The sequence below is a fragment of the Octopus bimaculoides genome, chromosome 3, assembly GCF_046866305.1.
Source record: "Octopus bimaculoides isolate indiv1 chromosome 3, ASM4686630v1, whole genome shotgun sequence".
Classification (NCBI taxonomy): domain Eukaryota; kingdom Metazoa; phylum Mollusca; class Cephalopoda; order Octopoda; family Octopodidae; genus Octopus; species Octopus bimaculoides.
This window is the reverse complement of record NC_142930.1, coordinates 124245774-124258202: the sequence shown is the minus strand read 5'-3', so window position 1 is coordinate 124258202 and position 12429 is coordinate 124245774. Positions and strand designations below refer to the sequence as shown.

The 12429-nt window shown below is 38.0% G+C and overlaps 2 protein-coding genes across 3 annotated transcripts in view; one reads left to right on the top strand and one right to left on the bottom strand.

Annotated features, from left to right (window-relative positions):
- The window catches only part of LOC106876526 (superkiller complex protein 2), a 38268-nt gene extending 35622 nt beyond the window's left edge, over positions 1-2646 (top strand). For both annotated transcript variants that reach the window (XM_089349609.1, XM_089349610.1), the window contains exon 25: positions 2321-2646. In XM_089349609.1, the coding sequence (XP_089205735.1) occupies positions 2321-2524 (204 nt within the window). In that variant the 3' untranslated portion in view covers positions 2525-2646. The remainder of the gene's footprint in view (positions 1-2320) is intronic.
- Positions 2647-10461: 7815 nt separating this feature from the next.
- The window catches only part of LOC128247284 (megakaryocyte-associated tyrosine-protein kinase-like), a 9142-nt gene continuing 7174 nt past the window's right edge, over positions 10462-12429 (bottom strand). Inside the window, exon 4 of the mRNA XM_089348407.1 lies at positions 10462-10750. Coding sequence (XP_089204533.1) covers positions 10462-10750 — 289 coding nt within the window. The remainder of the gene's footprint in view (positions 10751-12429) is intronic.

Sequence of the window (12429 nt, the reverse complement as noted above, 5' to 3'; positions counted from 1 at the left end):
TGGTGCAAAGGTGTCATCTGCCAGGAGTAGTAGGGAATCACCAACAAATGGTGGCTGCAGTGACGTGCTGTTACAGCACGTTCCCATATTATTACTACTACTTTTTTTTTTTTTTTTTTTCATTGAACCAAGCTTCTAAACATCTTCACAAATTTTCAGCAGACTTTGTGTTCATTTTCCTAAATATGAATTGTACCAATTATTTGGTAGGCAGTGGAGATTGATTTGTTTTTGTTTGTTTGTTTGTTGTTGTGTGTGTTGTTTTGTTTTTTGCAAATTATAAACCATAACATAATGAAATGAAAAGTAATGGCCCTTAGTTTGTTTAATCACCAAAATCAATAATTTTTTTTTTTTTGATAGAATTTTAAAATTCTATTGATCAAGTTCCAGAATGTTGCTTCTTGCTGGAGCATGGAAAAATGGATGTTAAAGTGATGACAGCAATGGTGATGGTAACAACAATAACAATGATGACACAGTCAAGAGAAGTGAAAATATGTCATTCAGCTGGCTTATCCTTTTCAAATCCTAATCTTTCATCTCTCTACAACAAATCCCAACCAGTTCTATATTTAAGAGACGAGGAATTATTTACATTATTTACATTTGACGGATATTTGTTTGTTGTTAACACAAGGTGTCTTGGGGGAATTTCGAACCTGGGTTCTCATTCCTAAGGTATTTTTCAACATTATTAATACAATACTTCACAAATATCTCCTTTGAGTAAAACCACCAACAGAAGAGAATAAGACCATGCAGCTGTGGTAGGTTATACAAAGGTGAAACATGTCGCCCCCTCAAAATAAGGGTAGATGAACATCGCAAAGCTGTGTGACACGAGGAGATATTGATAAATCGGGTATAGCTGATCATGTATGGAAAAATGAAGACCACCTCCCTGTGTAGGATGAAGTTAAAATAATAGACAGAGAACACCACTGGAAAATATGAAAACTAAAAGAAGCAGCACATATGCTAGGACTCAACAACCTCCTAAGCAGACCGAGTGCAGATATGAGTAGCATATGGGAACCGGTATTAAGGAAGGATAGGAGAATATTAGATTTATAAGCCCTAAAATTCACTCCATAATTGCCCATGGGCATATGGTGTAGTGGTTAGGAGCACGAGCTACTAACCCTAAGATTCCAAGTTCAATTCCAGGCAGTGACCAGAATGATAACAACATTGAAAAATACCTTAGGAATGAGAACCCAGGTTCGAAATTTCCCTAAGATATCTGATGAAGGCTGGAGGGTGTATCAGCTGAAACTTTGTGTTAACAACAAGCAAGATGAGGACAAATATCTGTCAAATGTAAATCATATAAATCCTAACCAAGCCATGATACAATCAGCCAAAAGAATCAATAATCCCTCCAATATATACTACATTGTCTCAATATGCCATATCCTTGGATCCAGACACCTGCTATAATTCACCCAGTGAACTGGCAGAATCATTACCACACCGGGGGAAATGCTTGGTGGTATTTTATATCTGACTTTACATTCTGACTTTAAATTCCAATAAGGCCAACTTTGCCTTTCATCCTTTTGGAGTCAATTAAAATAAATACCAGTTAAATACTGGGGTCAATGCAATCATTTTAACTACTCCTAGCTAAGATTATATAAACTGCACCCCTCTGCCAAGCCACATTGAGCCAGTATGGTGAAGTAGGCTCGTCAAACCAGTATGGTCTCAAACTCAAATTCATGGCTTTCACATGGTTAATGGAGAAAACATGATGAGGCCTTCATCCTGCAGTGGACTGGTGATAGAATTTATTTACTGATACTGTTGTACATAGGTGTTTGAAAGTTGTGGTTTCTTTGGTATGTTTGTTCCCAAACAACACTTATTTTAGTGCTGTTGACACTGCCAGATTAAATAGTACTGCCTAGGTGTCGAAACCATAATGATATCCATGGGGCAGCTGATGATGGGGGTATGTTGGATTGTTGGTATGGCTGTTTTTGTATATGTGGAATAGTATTATAATACATCCTTTTGATATAAAATCCATCTCAACAAAGCCCATCCAACCCATGTAAGCATGGAAAAGTGGATGTTAAATGACATATATGGTAGCTACTTTCAATTTCTTTCTACCAGATCTACACAAAAAGACTGGTCAACCCAGGGTTATATTTGGAAACACTTGTCCAAGGTGCCATGGAGCAGGATTGAACCTGAAACCTGAATATGTCTGAAAAGCAAGCTTCTTAACCTAACAGTCATGCCTGTGCTTATACACATATGCCTACCACAGTTTCCTCAATATAATTGCTTTCTTTTCAATCTCTTTCAGCCTTTCTCTGATATTACCGAACTCACCGACGTACAGGAAGGTATCATAGTGCGCTGTATCCAACGTTTAAACGAAGTCCTCATGGACGTTCGAAATGCAGCAAGACTTATTGGAGACCCAGTTTTATGCCAGAAGATGGAAGAAGCTTCAACTTTAATCAAACGTGACATTGTCTTTACAGCCAGTCTCTACACACAAGAATGAATAAAGTTACAGAAACAAAGAGTAAAAGCTTGATCTACAATTATTTTGAAATCTGACTATTATTATTATTATTATTATTTTATTTTATTTTTCATTGGAAGAAATAAACTATATGTTGCTAATTAATGTTGTTATTTAATACATGAACAAATGTTTACCCAAATATTTGTTACTTATACTTTCATCAAAACACACTGCTTTAGTTTCAATTAAATTTGAAAGCAATAAAGAATTTAGTAAAACTATCCAGTCATTATTAAACTGACATTTAGAACATAAATTAACATAACATTTTGCAAGAAGATTTTAATTTAGATCACCTTAAAACACTAAACTTGGCTTACGAAGACTTGTTGAGGCAAGCGAAAGTGAAATCATGATGGCACCTGTACCAGTAGATCACTAAGAGCACCGTCTGAGCGTGATCGTTACCAACGTCGCCCTCCTCGCACGTGAAAAGACATTCGAGCAAGTTCGTTGCCAGTACTGCTGGACTGGCTCCTGTGCAGGTGGCACGTAAAATACACCATTTTGAGCGTGGCTGTTGCCAGTACCGCCTGACTGGCCTTCGTGCTGGTGGCATGTAAAAGCACCCACTATACTCTTGGAGTGGCTGGCGTTAGGAAGGGCATCCAGCTGTAGAAACTCTGCCAAATCAGATTGGAGCCTGGTGTAACCATCTGGTTCACCAGTCCTCAGTCAAATCGTCCAACCCATGCTAGCATGGAAAGCGGACGTTAAACGATGATGATGATGATGATTAAAACATGAATGGCTTATGAGGACTGTATGAAACATTTACAAAAGTACAGTCAACAAAGAATTTAATAAGCAAATTTACTATACAAGTAGGGGTCTGTTGGGGCTCAGTTTTAAGCCCCTTTATATTCATTAGTCTTTAGGCTATAACGCAAGCTTAAGACCTGCTTTCTGTGAGAACTTGTATTCTGATTACATGAAGGCCTCAAAATAAATTTAATGGAGGTTAAAGTTTTAGAAAGACCCTTCAGCCTGGGCTATGGTTATACTCAGTATGCAAAATAGTAGATTGATCACAGATACAAAATAATTATGTGTGGAAGATGCAAATGAGAAAATTAGCATTAAGAGTACATGTGGAATAAAATCTTAAAATAGCTCAGAAGGCTCTCAAGAAGTAGTTTACAGCTTTTGTTATCTTTGCTGCTAATTTGTGGCCTAATTAGTAATGAAGTTGTGTACTTAAAGCTTAGTAGCCACTAAGGATGGTGGTAAAAAAGAAATTTAGGGAGCTGTTGCTTCTACATATTACAAAGGATTTTGTTATTCAGCTGGGCAACTGATTGCAGTATCAGTGATTTTTCCATTCCCTGTCCTCCTATATGAATAGGTGGATTTTGTCTTCACATGTGGTTGGCAGTCAGTACATGTAGCATTGTCACAGCTGCTGCTGGGTGATTTTCGCCTTCCACTGTTGTAGTTGTTATTAAACAGTATATCCCTGATCATGGTTTAATGTCCTCTTTCCATGCTGGCATGGGTTGGACAGTTTGACTGATGACTGGCAAGCCAGTAGGCTACACCAGGTTCCAATCTAATCTGGCAAAGTTTCTATAGCTGGATGCCCTTCCTAACACCAACCACTCCAAGAGAGTAGTGGGTGCATTTTATGTGCCACCAGATTGGCAAATCAAAACATCAAACCTTACTGCTAACTCATGCATAGTTTGAAATGCATCCACTTCCACTACAGTTTCCAGTTCATCATTATCTACCTTGGTCTCAGGTCTACCATGGGGCTGACCTTCAAGAGTAAAGTCACCAAACTGGAACTTCTCAAACCATTGACATGCAGCAAGCTCATTCGCCACATCTTCACCAAACACCTCATTGATGTTTTGAGCTGTTTGGGATGCATTGGTTACACGATGGGACTCATATTCAAAAACAACATAAATTTTTTATTTATCCATGGGTTCACAAAAATTGATTTACAAAGGGAAAACGTATAATATAAACAGACTCAATGACTTGCATTTCAAAAAATGATGATGTAACTCTTCAATGTTGTAAAACAAAGAATTGTTACGATGAAACATTAGAGTTAACAACTGTCAAACTTGGTACATAAGAAAATTGGACATTTCATTTTTAATGACAGACTCTACCAACTGCCAGGGTTGCAAGCTAGAGGTAGTAGGTAGCTTGCGGTATCTAGGCAACCAGGTTAATAGTGGAGGTGGATGTTCTGAGAGCATAGCTGTGAGAATAAGATTAGGTTGAGCAAAGTTCAGTGAGTACTACCCCTGCTGGCAACAAAAGGCCTCTCTCTCAGAGTGAAAGGCAGACTGTTTGATACCTATGTGTGAACAGCAATGCTGCATGGTAGTGAAACATGGGCTGGCTTTATGCCAAAATCTGAAATCATTATTAAGAAGATGGAAAAATGGCAGAATCATCAGTGCACTGGACAAAATGTTTAGTGATGTTTTCTTCTGGTTCTTTACATTCTCAGCTCAAATCCTGCCAAGATAAACTTTGCCATTTAGCCTTCAGGAGGTTATTGTAATCATCATTTAATGTTTGCCTTCCATACTGGCATAGTTGGGATGGCTTGACAGGGGCCAGCCAGGCAGAAGCCTGCACCAGAGTTCTGTGACTGCTTTGGCAGGATTTTTACAGCTGGATACTCTTCCTAACACCAACTATCCAGCAGAGTGGACTTAGCTTTCTATGTGGCACAAGCATTGGCGAGGTGACACAAGTACAGGCGAGGTTGGCACAAGCACAAGCAAGGTGGCACAATCACAGGTAAGGTTGGCACAAGCACAGGCAAGGTAGCACAATCACAGGCAAGGTGGAACAAGCACAGGTGAGATGGCACAAGCACAGGTGAGGTGGCACAAGCACAGGTGAGATGGCACAAGCACAGGCGAGGTGGTACAAGCATAGGCGAGGTGTCACAAGCACGGGCAAAGTGGTACAAGCACAATTGAGGTGGCACAAGCACAGACGAGGTGACACAAACACAGGCAAGGTGGTACATGCACAAGTGGGGTTGGCACAAGCACAAGTGAGGTGGCACAAGCACGGGTGAGGTAGCACAATCACAGGCAAGGTAGCACAAGCACAAGTGAGATGGCACAAGCACAGGCGAGGTGGCACAAGCACAGGTGAGGTGGCACAAGCACAGGCAAAATAAAGTACCAGTTGCACACTAGATTAGCTTCACAGACTCATAATTGTTGACTGATTTCATGTAGAAGTGTTTAATATAAAATATCATTTTTGTCTTCCCTCAAAAATTAATAAATAATGGATGATGCATACAACAAGGTTTACAAGGAGCTGAAACAGATATTTGTCAAATGGATGTTGTGAAAGCAGTAAACAGTAAGACTGTAATGAGATCTTGGTTAGTTTAATCCAAAGAGCAAAGGCTGGATATAGTGTTTTTATTTGTACATACTTTTCTAAATAACAAATATGTAATTTGTAACAATTGTGTTTTCTGATTGGCTGTTTATACTTACAACTTTAAACAGCACGAAGACATGGAACATAAGATGATACGTTGTGCTGGATAACAAGAGAATCAAATAAAAACACTATGGATCAACAGCTGCAAGAACAGATACAAAAAAATAAACATGCAGTATCATTTTGAAGAAGTAAAATGATTTACTGCCATCATGAAGACATTTGGCATTTAGTGAAACACTTAGTATTTAGAGGTTATTTAGGAGAAGTGGGGGGTCTCCGAAAATAATGGAAACTTCCTAGGGACATTGAACTTATTGCAGAGTTTGACCCATTTTACATGGACATCTTGAGAATTGTAAAAATAAAGAAAGGAAAGGTTATTTATCTATCCAAAACTGTGTTATGAAGAATTGATGGAAATCAAGTGCCAGGTGGAACTGAAAATGAAATCAACCAAGTACACCTGACTTGACATATGCTGACCAGATGGAAATTGTGATTTGATGCTGCTATAATGGAAAACCCTAGAGATTCTTAACATTTTCACTGATAGAAAACTATTTGTCCATAATCTTGTTCAACAAAATATATAATCACAAAATGGACATAAGCTTTTATTTGATATTAGTCATACAATTATAGGAAAGTGGGTTATACATCATTAGGTGTACACCCAATTTCCTATATTAAATTAGAATGAACGGAACGCTGAACTCCAAACTATCAACTCAACAATATTTATTCATGGTGGAATATATACAGCTTTATTCTTGGTTGTTGAGACGTCTTCTGTGTGTAAGAACATGGTTGTTGGGACGTTGGTATGTTGATGTGAGCTGTCTAGCGTGAGTTCGAAAGATGGAGAGAGACAGCTAGACACGTCCTTGCTCAATGCCGGCCAGGCGAGAAAAGAGACAGAATAAAGCGGGAAAGCTTGGATGTTGAATTCCACGCATGCGTGAGACTACGCATGCGCACAGCGTTACTACACAATCATGGTTTCAACATGAAAAGCTCAGAGAACTCTTAAAAAACATTAAAAGACATGTAGACCATGTACCATGTGCAGACTATTCAAGTAATCCTATAGAAAAAAAGGCAATGTCCATTGTACATGAAGTTTTTGAATATTTTGACATTTTGCAAGAACTGCATGTTTTTTTTTTTTGTTTTTTTTTTTTCCTGAAAATCCCCAACATGCTTAAAATAGCATTTTCTGGAGGATTTCAAACACAGGATAATCTAACTTTATTTTGAAGAGCCTAAGTGTAAGCAGATGGTAAGCACATTAAGAAGCAGTAAACAATTAAATCACCGGTATTTTACAAAGTCTCAAATATATTTTTGAAAACTGGAAAGAAAAGCCTGAATGAGATACAAAGAATTCATACTGCAAATTGATAAAGTTGGACTTGGAAAATGCTCTTGTAACAGTAGCTTAGGAAGAAGTGTTGGAGAATTTCATCAAAACCAGAAACTCCAAATCTCTGGTTTTTTATGTATCTGAAAGCCATCTTTTATAATGTTTACTTTTGTTTATAAAAGAGAAAAGTTAGACAAGACTGCACTCTGGGAATCACAAATAACAATGTTTGAATGAAGACGGCACCTCAAGTTATTCTCAGTGCTACAAAGAAATTATCAGATAGAACAAGACAGAGCTTCTTTGAGATGAGATAAATTTAAGATAGAAATTCTAAATCAAATCTATAACTGTTTGGTACTTCGCTTATATAAGATTGGCTTGTATGAGCGGATTGCAAAACAAATTCAAGTTCCTCTCAGAATTGGTAACCAATACTGAAACTGATGAGGATGATATTAAACTTATTATTACAAAGATAATAGTGACCACAAATTAGTAAACAAATGTTATCAGTTCAGAGACTATTAGCAACTTGGGAAACCTCAGAACCCAAAAGGAAATTTGTCATCCAAAATGCAATACATAGGAATTCAACTTATTTTTGAGCAACACTTCATTGAAATGTTCTGCAATATTACTACTACACTTGAGCTGTACTTGACAATGTCTAACGAGAGTTGTTAATCAGAAAGGAATTTCTCAAAGTGAGCCTTTATAAGGAACAAATTTTGGTTTACCATAGCTGAAAAGTGTATAAATTCTTCATCCATAAAATAGAGTAAAGACTCCTTTGGTCATGAATAACCATGGGATTACACCTAGAAAGTTACCCTTTGAAGCAAGGTTCTCTGTAGAAGACCAGCAATCGCCCATGCATACCAGCCTCCCCTTTCCAAGCTACTAATGTTGTCCAAGGTAAGGGCAAAGGCCAATACAACATGGCACCAATGATGTCGCAACTCATTTCTACAGCTGAGTGAACTGGAGCAATGTGAAATAAAGTGTCTTGCTCAAGAACACAATACATGGCCCAGTCTGGGAATTGAACTCACAACTTCACGACTGTAAGCCTGATGCTCTAACCACTGAGCCATGTGACTTCACAATCAATAAAATATTTCTTAGAAAAACATTGCAATGAAGCACTCGTACTACAAAGAGTACATGTATTGTTTTATACCTTTATCTGTTTCAGTTATTTGACCGTAGCCATGCTGGAGCACTGCTTTTAGTTGAACAAATCAACCCCAGGACTTATTCTTTGTAAGCCTAGTACTCGTTCTGTCGGTCTCTTTTACTGAACCACTAAGTTACAGGGATGTAAATACATCACCAATGGTTGTCAAGCAATGGTTGGGGGACAAACACAGACATACACACACACACACACATATATATACAACAGGCTTCTTTCAGTTTCCATCTACCAAATCCACTCACAAGGATTTGATCAGCCCAAGGCTATAGTAGGAGACACTTGCCCAAGGTGCCATGCAGTGTGACTGAACCTGGAACCATGTGGCTGGTAAGCAAGTGACTTACCACACAGCCACTCCTGCACCTTATGTAACAAAAATAAAAAATAAATAATAAAGAAAAAGGATTTTGTAAAATGCACTTCATGTAGTACTCTTAGCGGTTCAGCAAAAGAGACCGATAGAACGAGTACTAGGCTTACAAAGAATAAGTCCTGGGGTTGATTTGTTCAACTAAAAGCAGTGCTCCAGCATGGCTACGGTCAAATAACTGAAACAAATAAAGGTATAAAACAATACATGTACTCTTTGTAGTACGAGTGCTTCATTGCAATGTTTTTCTAAGAAATATTTTAATGATTGTGAAGTCACATGGCTCAGTGATTAGAGCATCAGGCTTACAATCGTACCTATAGGTGTATGCAAAGATTATATTTGCAGTGGTCCTGCTGTTACAGCAACCATTCTACAATGCTTGACGTATGTATATAAACCATCCCTAGTATTCATCCACTTATAACTATGAAATTATAAGGTACAGGGAATTTTTATTTATACTGGTGACTTTGACATGTGAGGTAACCCATTACAGCAAGTTTAATGAAACTGAGATATAGCAGTTGAATTGTTAAAAAGGACTGTGATCTACCATGGAAAAAAATTATTGAGATCAGTCAGACCTAGTTGTCAGTAGGAAGAGGTACACTGCATGGCTCCATTTTCAAGAACCTCACTCCATCACTTTGTTCTCTACCTTTAAGACCTCCAACAAGTTCCAAAGGGGCTTACTTGAAAGGGCAGTATGACCTTTCAAAATTTGTTGGATGTTGCCCTATTATCACAGGTTGTGAAGGGCCCTTCAACTAACAGTTTAAGTTTCAGGCCCCACAAAATATAGGCCCACCACTGTAAATAAATATATGAATTCGAGCGAGGTGGTTGCCATTCAAGCGAGGTCGTTGCCAGTGCCGCTGGACTGGCCCCTGTGCAGGTGGCACGTAAAAAACACCATTTTGAGCGTGGCTGTTGCCAGTACCGTGTGACTGGCCTTGTGCCGGTAGCACGTAAAAGCACCCACTACACTCTCGGAGTGGTTGGCGTTAGGAAGGGCATCCAGCTGTAGAAACTTTGCCAGATCAGATTGGAGCCTGGTGCAGCCATCTGGTTCACCAGTCCTCAGTCAAATCATCCAACCCATGCTAGCATGGAAGGCGGACGTTAAACTATGATGATGATGATGATGAGTTTGTGAGAGTACATGTGTGTGTGTGTGTGTGTGTGTGTGTGTGTAATTACAGAAATTTTTCCTTTCACATCTATACAGAATTTCCAAATGATTTTCTTTCTTTTTCTTTTTTTTTTTTTTGATATTTCCTAATAAACAGGTTTTCCAACTTTAAATTGTAATAATGCTGAGTTACTCCCCAACAAGAATTTTTAATCACTCGTATCTATATCAGAATTTTTTTTCAGTCCACTTTTTATATTATCACTCTGTGTTTATCAAATAGATAAGGTTTATCATTTTTTTGATATAGGAATAAAACATGACACAATTACACTGGTGCGCACACACACACACACACACACACACACATTCTCATATATGAATAACCTATGCAGATGCACACACTTCAAAACTTCATTGGCATTAAACTTTGAATAATGCAATCAAAGTTTGCTCTTTTTTGAGGCTTATATTCCCAACACGTCTTCATTAGCTCATAATGTTTTTCAGAACACTTTTCTGGTTTAGGAAGACGCTGCCCAGTCTGCCATGCATGTATGTAGTTTTCTTTGGCAAATTTTACATTAGGTAGTATAGGCCGTTTTCCAGAGGTGAAACATTCCCACATCAGTACACCATAACTCCAAACATCAGCTTGAGTTGTGATTTCATTGTTAATAACTTCAGGAGCAGACCTTCAGAAAAATAAAGTGAGAGAAAAAGAAGTTTTAGTTTCCAGAATTGATTCCCAGTCTCTTTCTCCAAAATGGAAAAAGGCTGAGTGAGGGAAAAACAAAAGAGTAAAAAATAAAGATTTGTAATGTTATTATTGAGACCTGAGTTGCCTCTAAGCATAATTTCAGGCGTAATATCTCTAATAATTTATTACCCTATAATTGGGTTATGATTTGAGGTAAAATTTGGCTGCTATTCCTTGTAAATTAGAACAAAAACAGAGAGCTTCCTTAGTTAGGCTAAGATCTGAGGGATAATTTAGCTACTATGTTGTGCAGTTCAAGTAACCATAAAGAATTTACTTTATTGGCTTATTAGTTGCACAGAATTATCAGTAGAACTAATAAAGCAAGCAGAGAACAGTTCAAATAACTTTCATTTTCAAACTTTTCAAACGCCACCTGTCTAACCACCTTTTCAAACTCCACCTGTTTTAATACACCTTTTCAAACTCCACCTGTCTAACACCCGTGGACATGTTTACAAAGTCAGAAAACAGCACAGCTCCCATGACTTTCAGAAACATTTTTTCATGCTAAAAGTTGCTGAAGTATGGAACAAACTGCCAGCATCAGTTGTTAGTTGTTGGAGCTCTGCATCCTTCAAAACTTCCATGCTTTCTGAGATTCGCCAACACTACACCTGATTTTCTTCCCTCCATACACACGCAAGCATGTATCTGACTCATACACTGTTCACTTTCCAGACATTTGTACAATACTGCATATGCTTTATATGCACTTTCGACAAGTTGTAGTGCACCTGAGCACTGTATACAATAATTTCAATATTATTATTATTATTATTATTATTATTTCTAGCAATCATCACCCTGGTATGGGTTGGGTGGTTCAACAGGAGCTAGCAAACCAAAGGACCGTGCAAAGCTCCAATGTCTGCTTTGGTATTGTTTCTACAGTTGGATACCAGCCACTTTACAGATTGTATTGGATGCTTCTTACATGGCACCAACACCAATGAAGTCACCAAGTAACTTGCAAGACAAGATCCCTCAAAATAAGAGGGGAATAGTGCTCAGAAAGGTGGATTTATGCCAAATGACGAGAGGTCAAAGTATGATAGACAGGAGTTGGTGTTTTGATGTAGGGTAGATATATGGTTACCCCAGATAGAAAGTGAGATAAGATGGTGACGAAGATGTGTTAGAGCATACTCTCTTCTTCATCATCATCATTTATGGTCTGTTTTCCAAGCTAGTATAGCTTAGACAGTTTAATAGAATCCAACAAGTCATAGAATTTTGTCAAGCTCCTATGTCAGCTTTGGCATGGTTTATATGGCTGGATGGCCCTCCTAAATAACAACCACTTTACAAGGTGTACTGGGTACTTTTTATATGGCACCAGCACTAGTGCAGTTGCCAAGTAATTTGCAAGACAGGAAAGAATAAAAAAAAGAGAATATGGGACAAAAGGAAAAAGCCCTCTTAAGTTGTAATGGAGTATCTGAGAGGGTGGAGAGGTGATGTTTTTTTTATGCCAGGGAAAGCAGAGATGTCTTGCTATAGAGAAAATACAGAACTACTCTGCATTTATATATATAGGTGGGAGCATCTGGTAAAAAGTTAAGATAGTGGAAGCATGTTACAAAAAGGAACAAATAGAAACAAAACAATAAG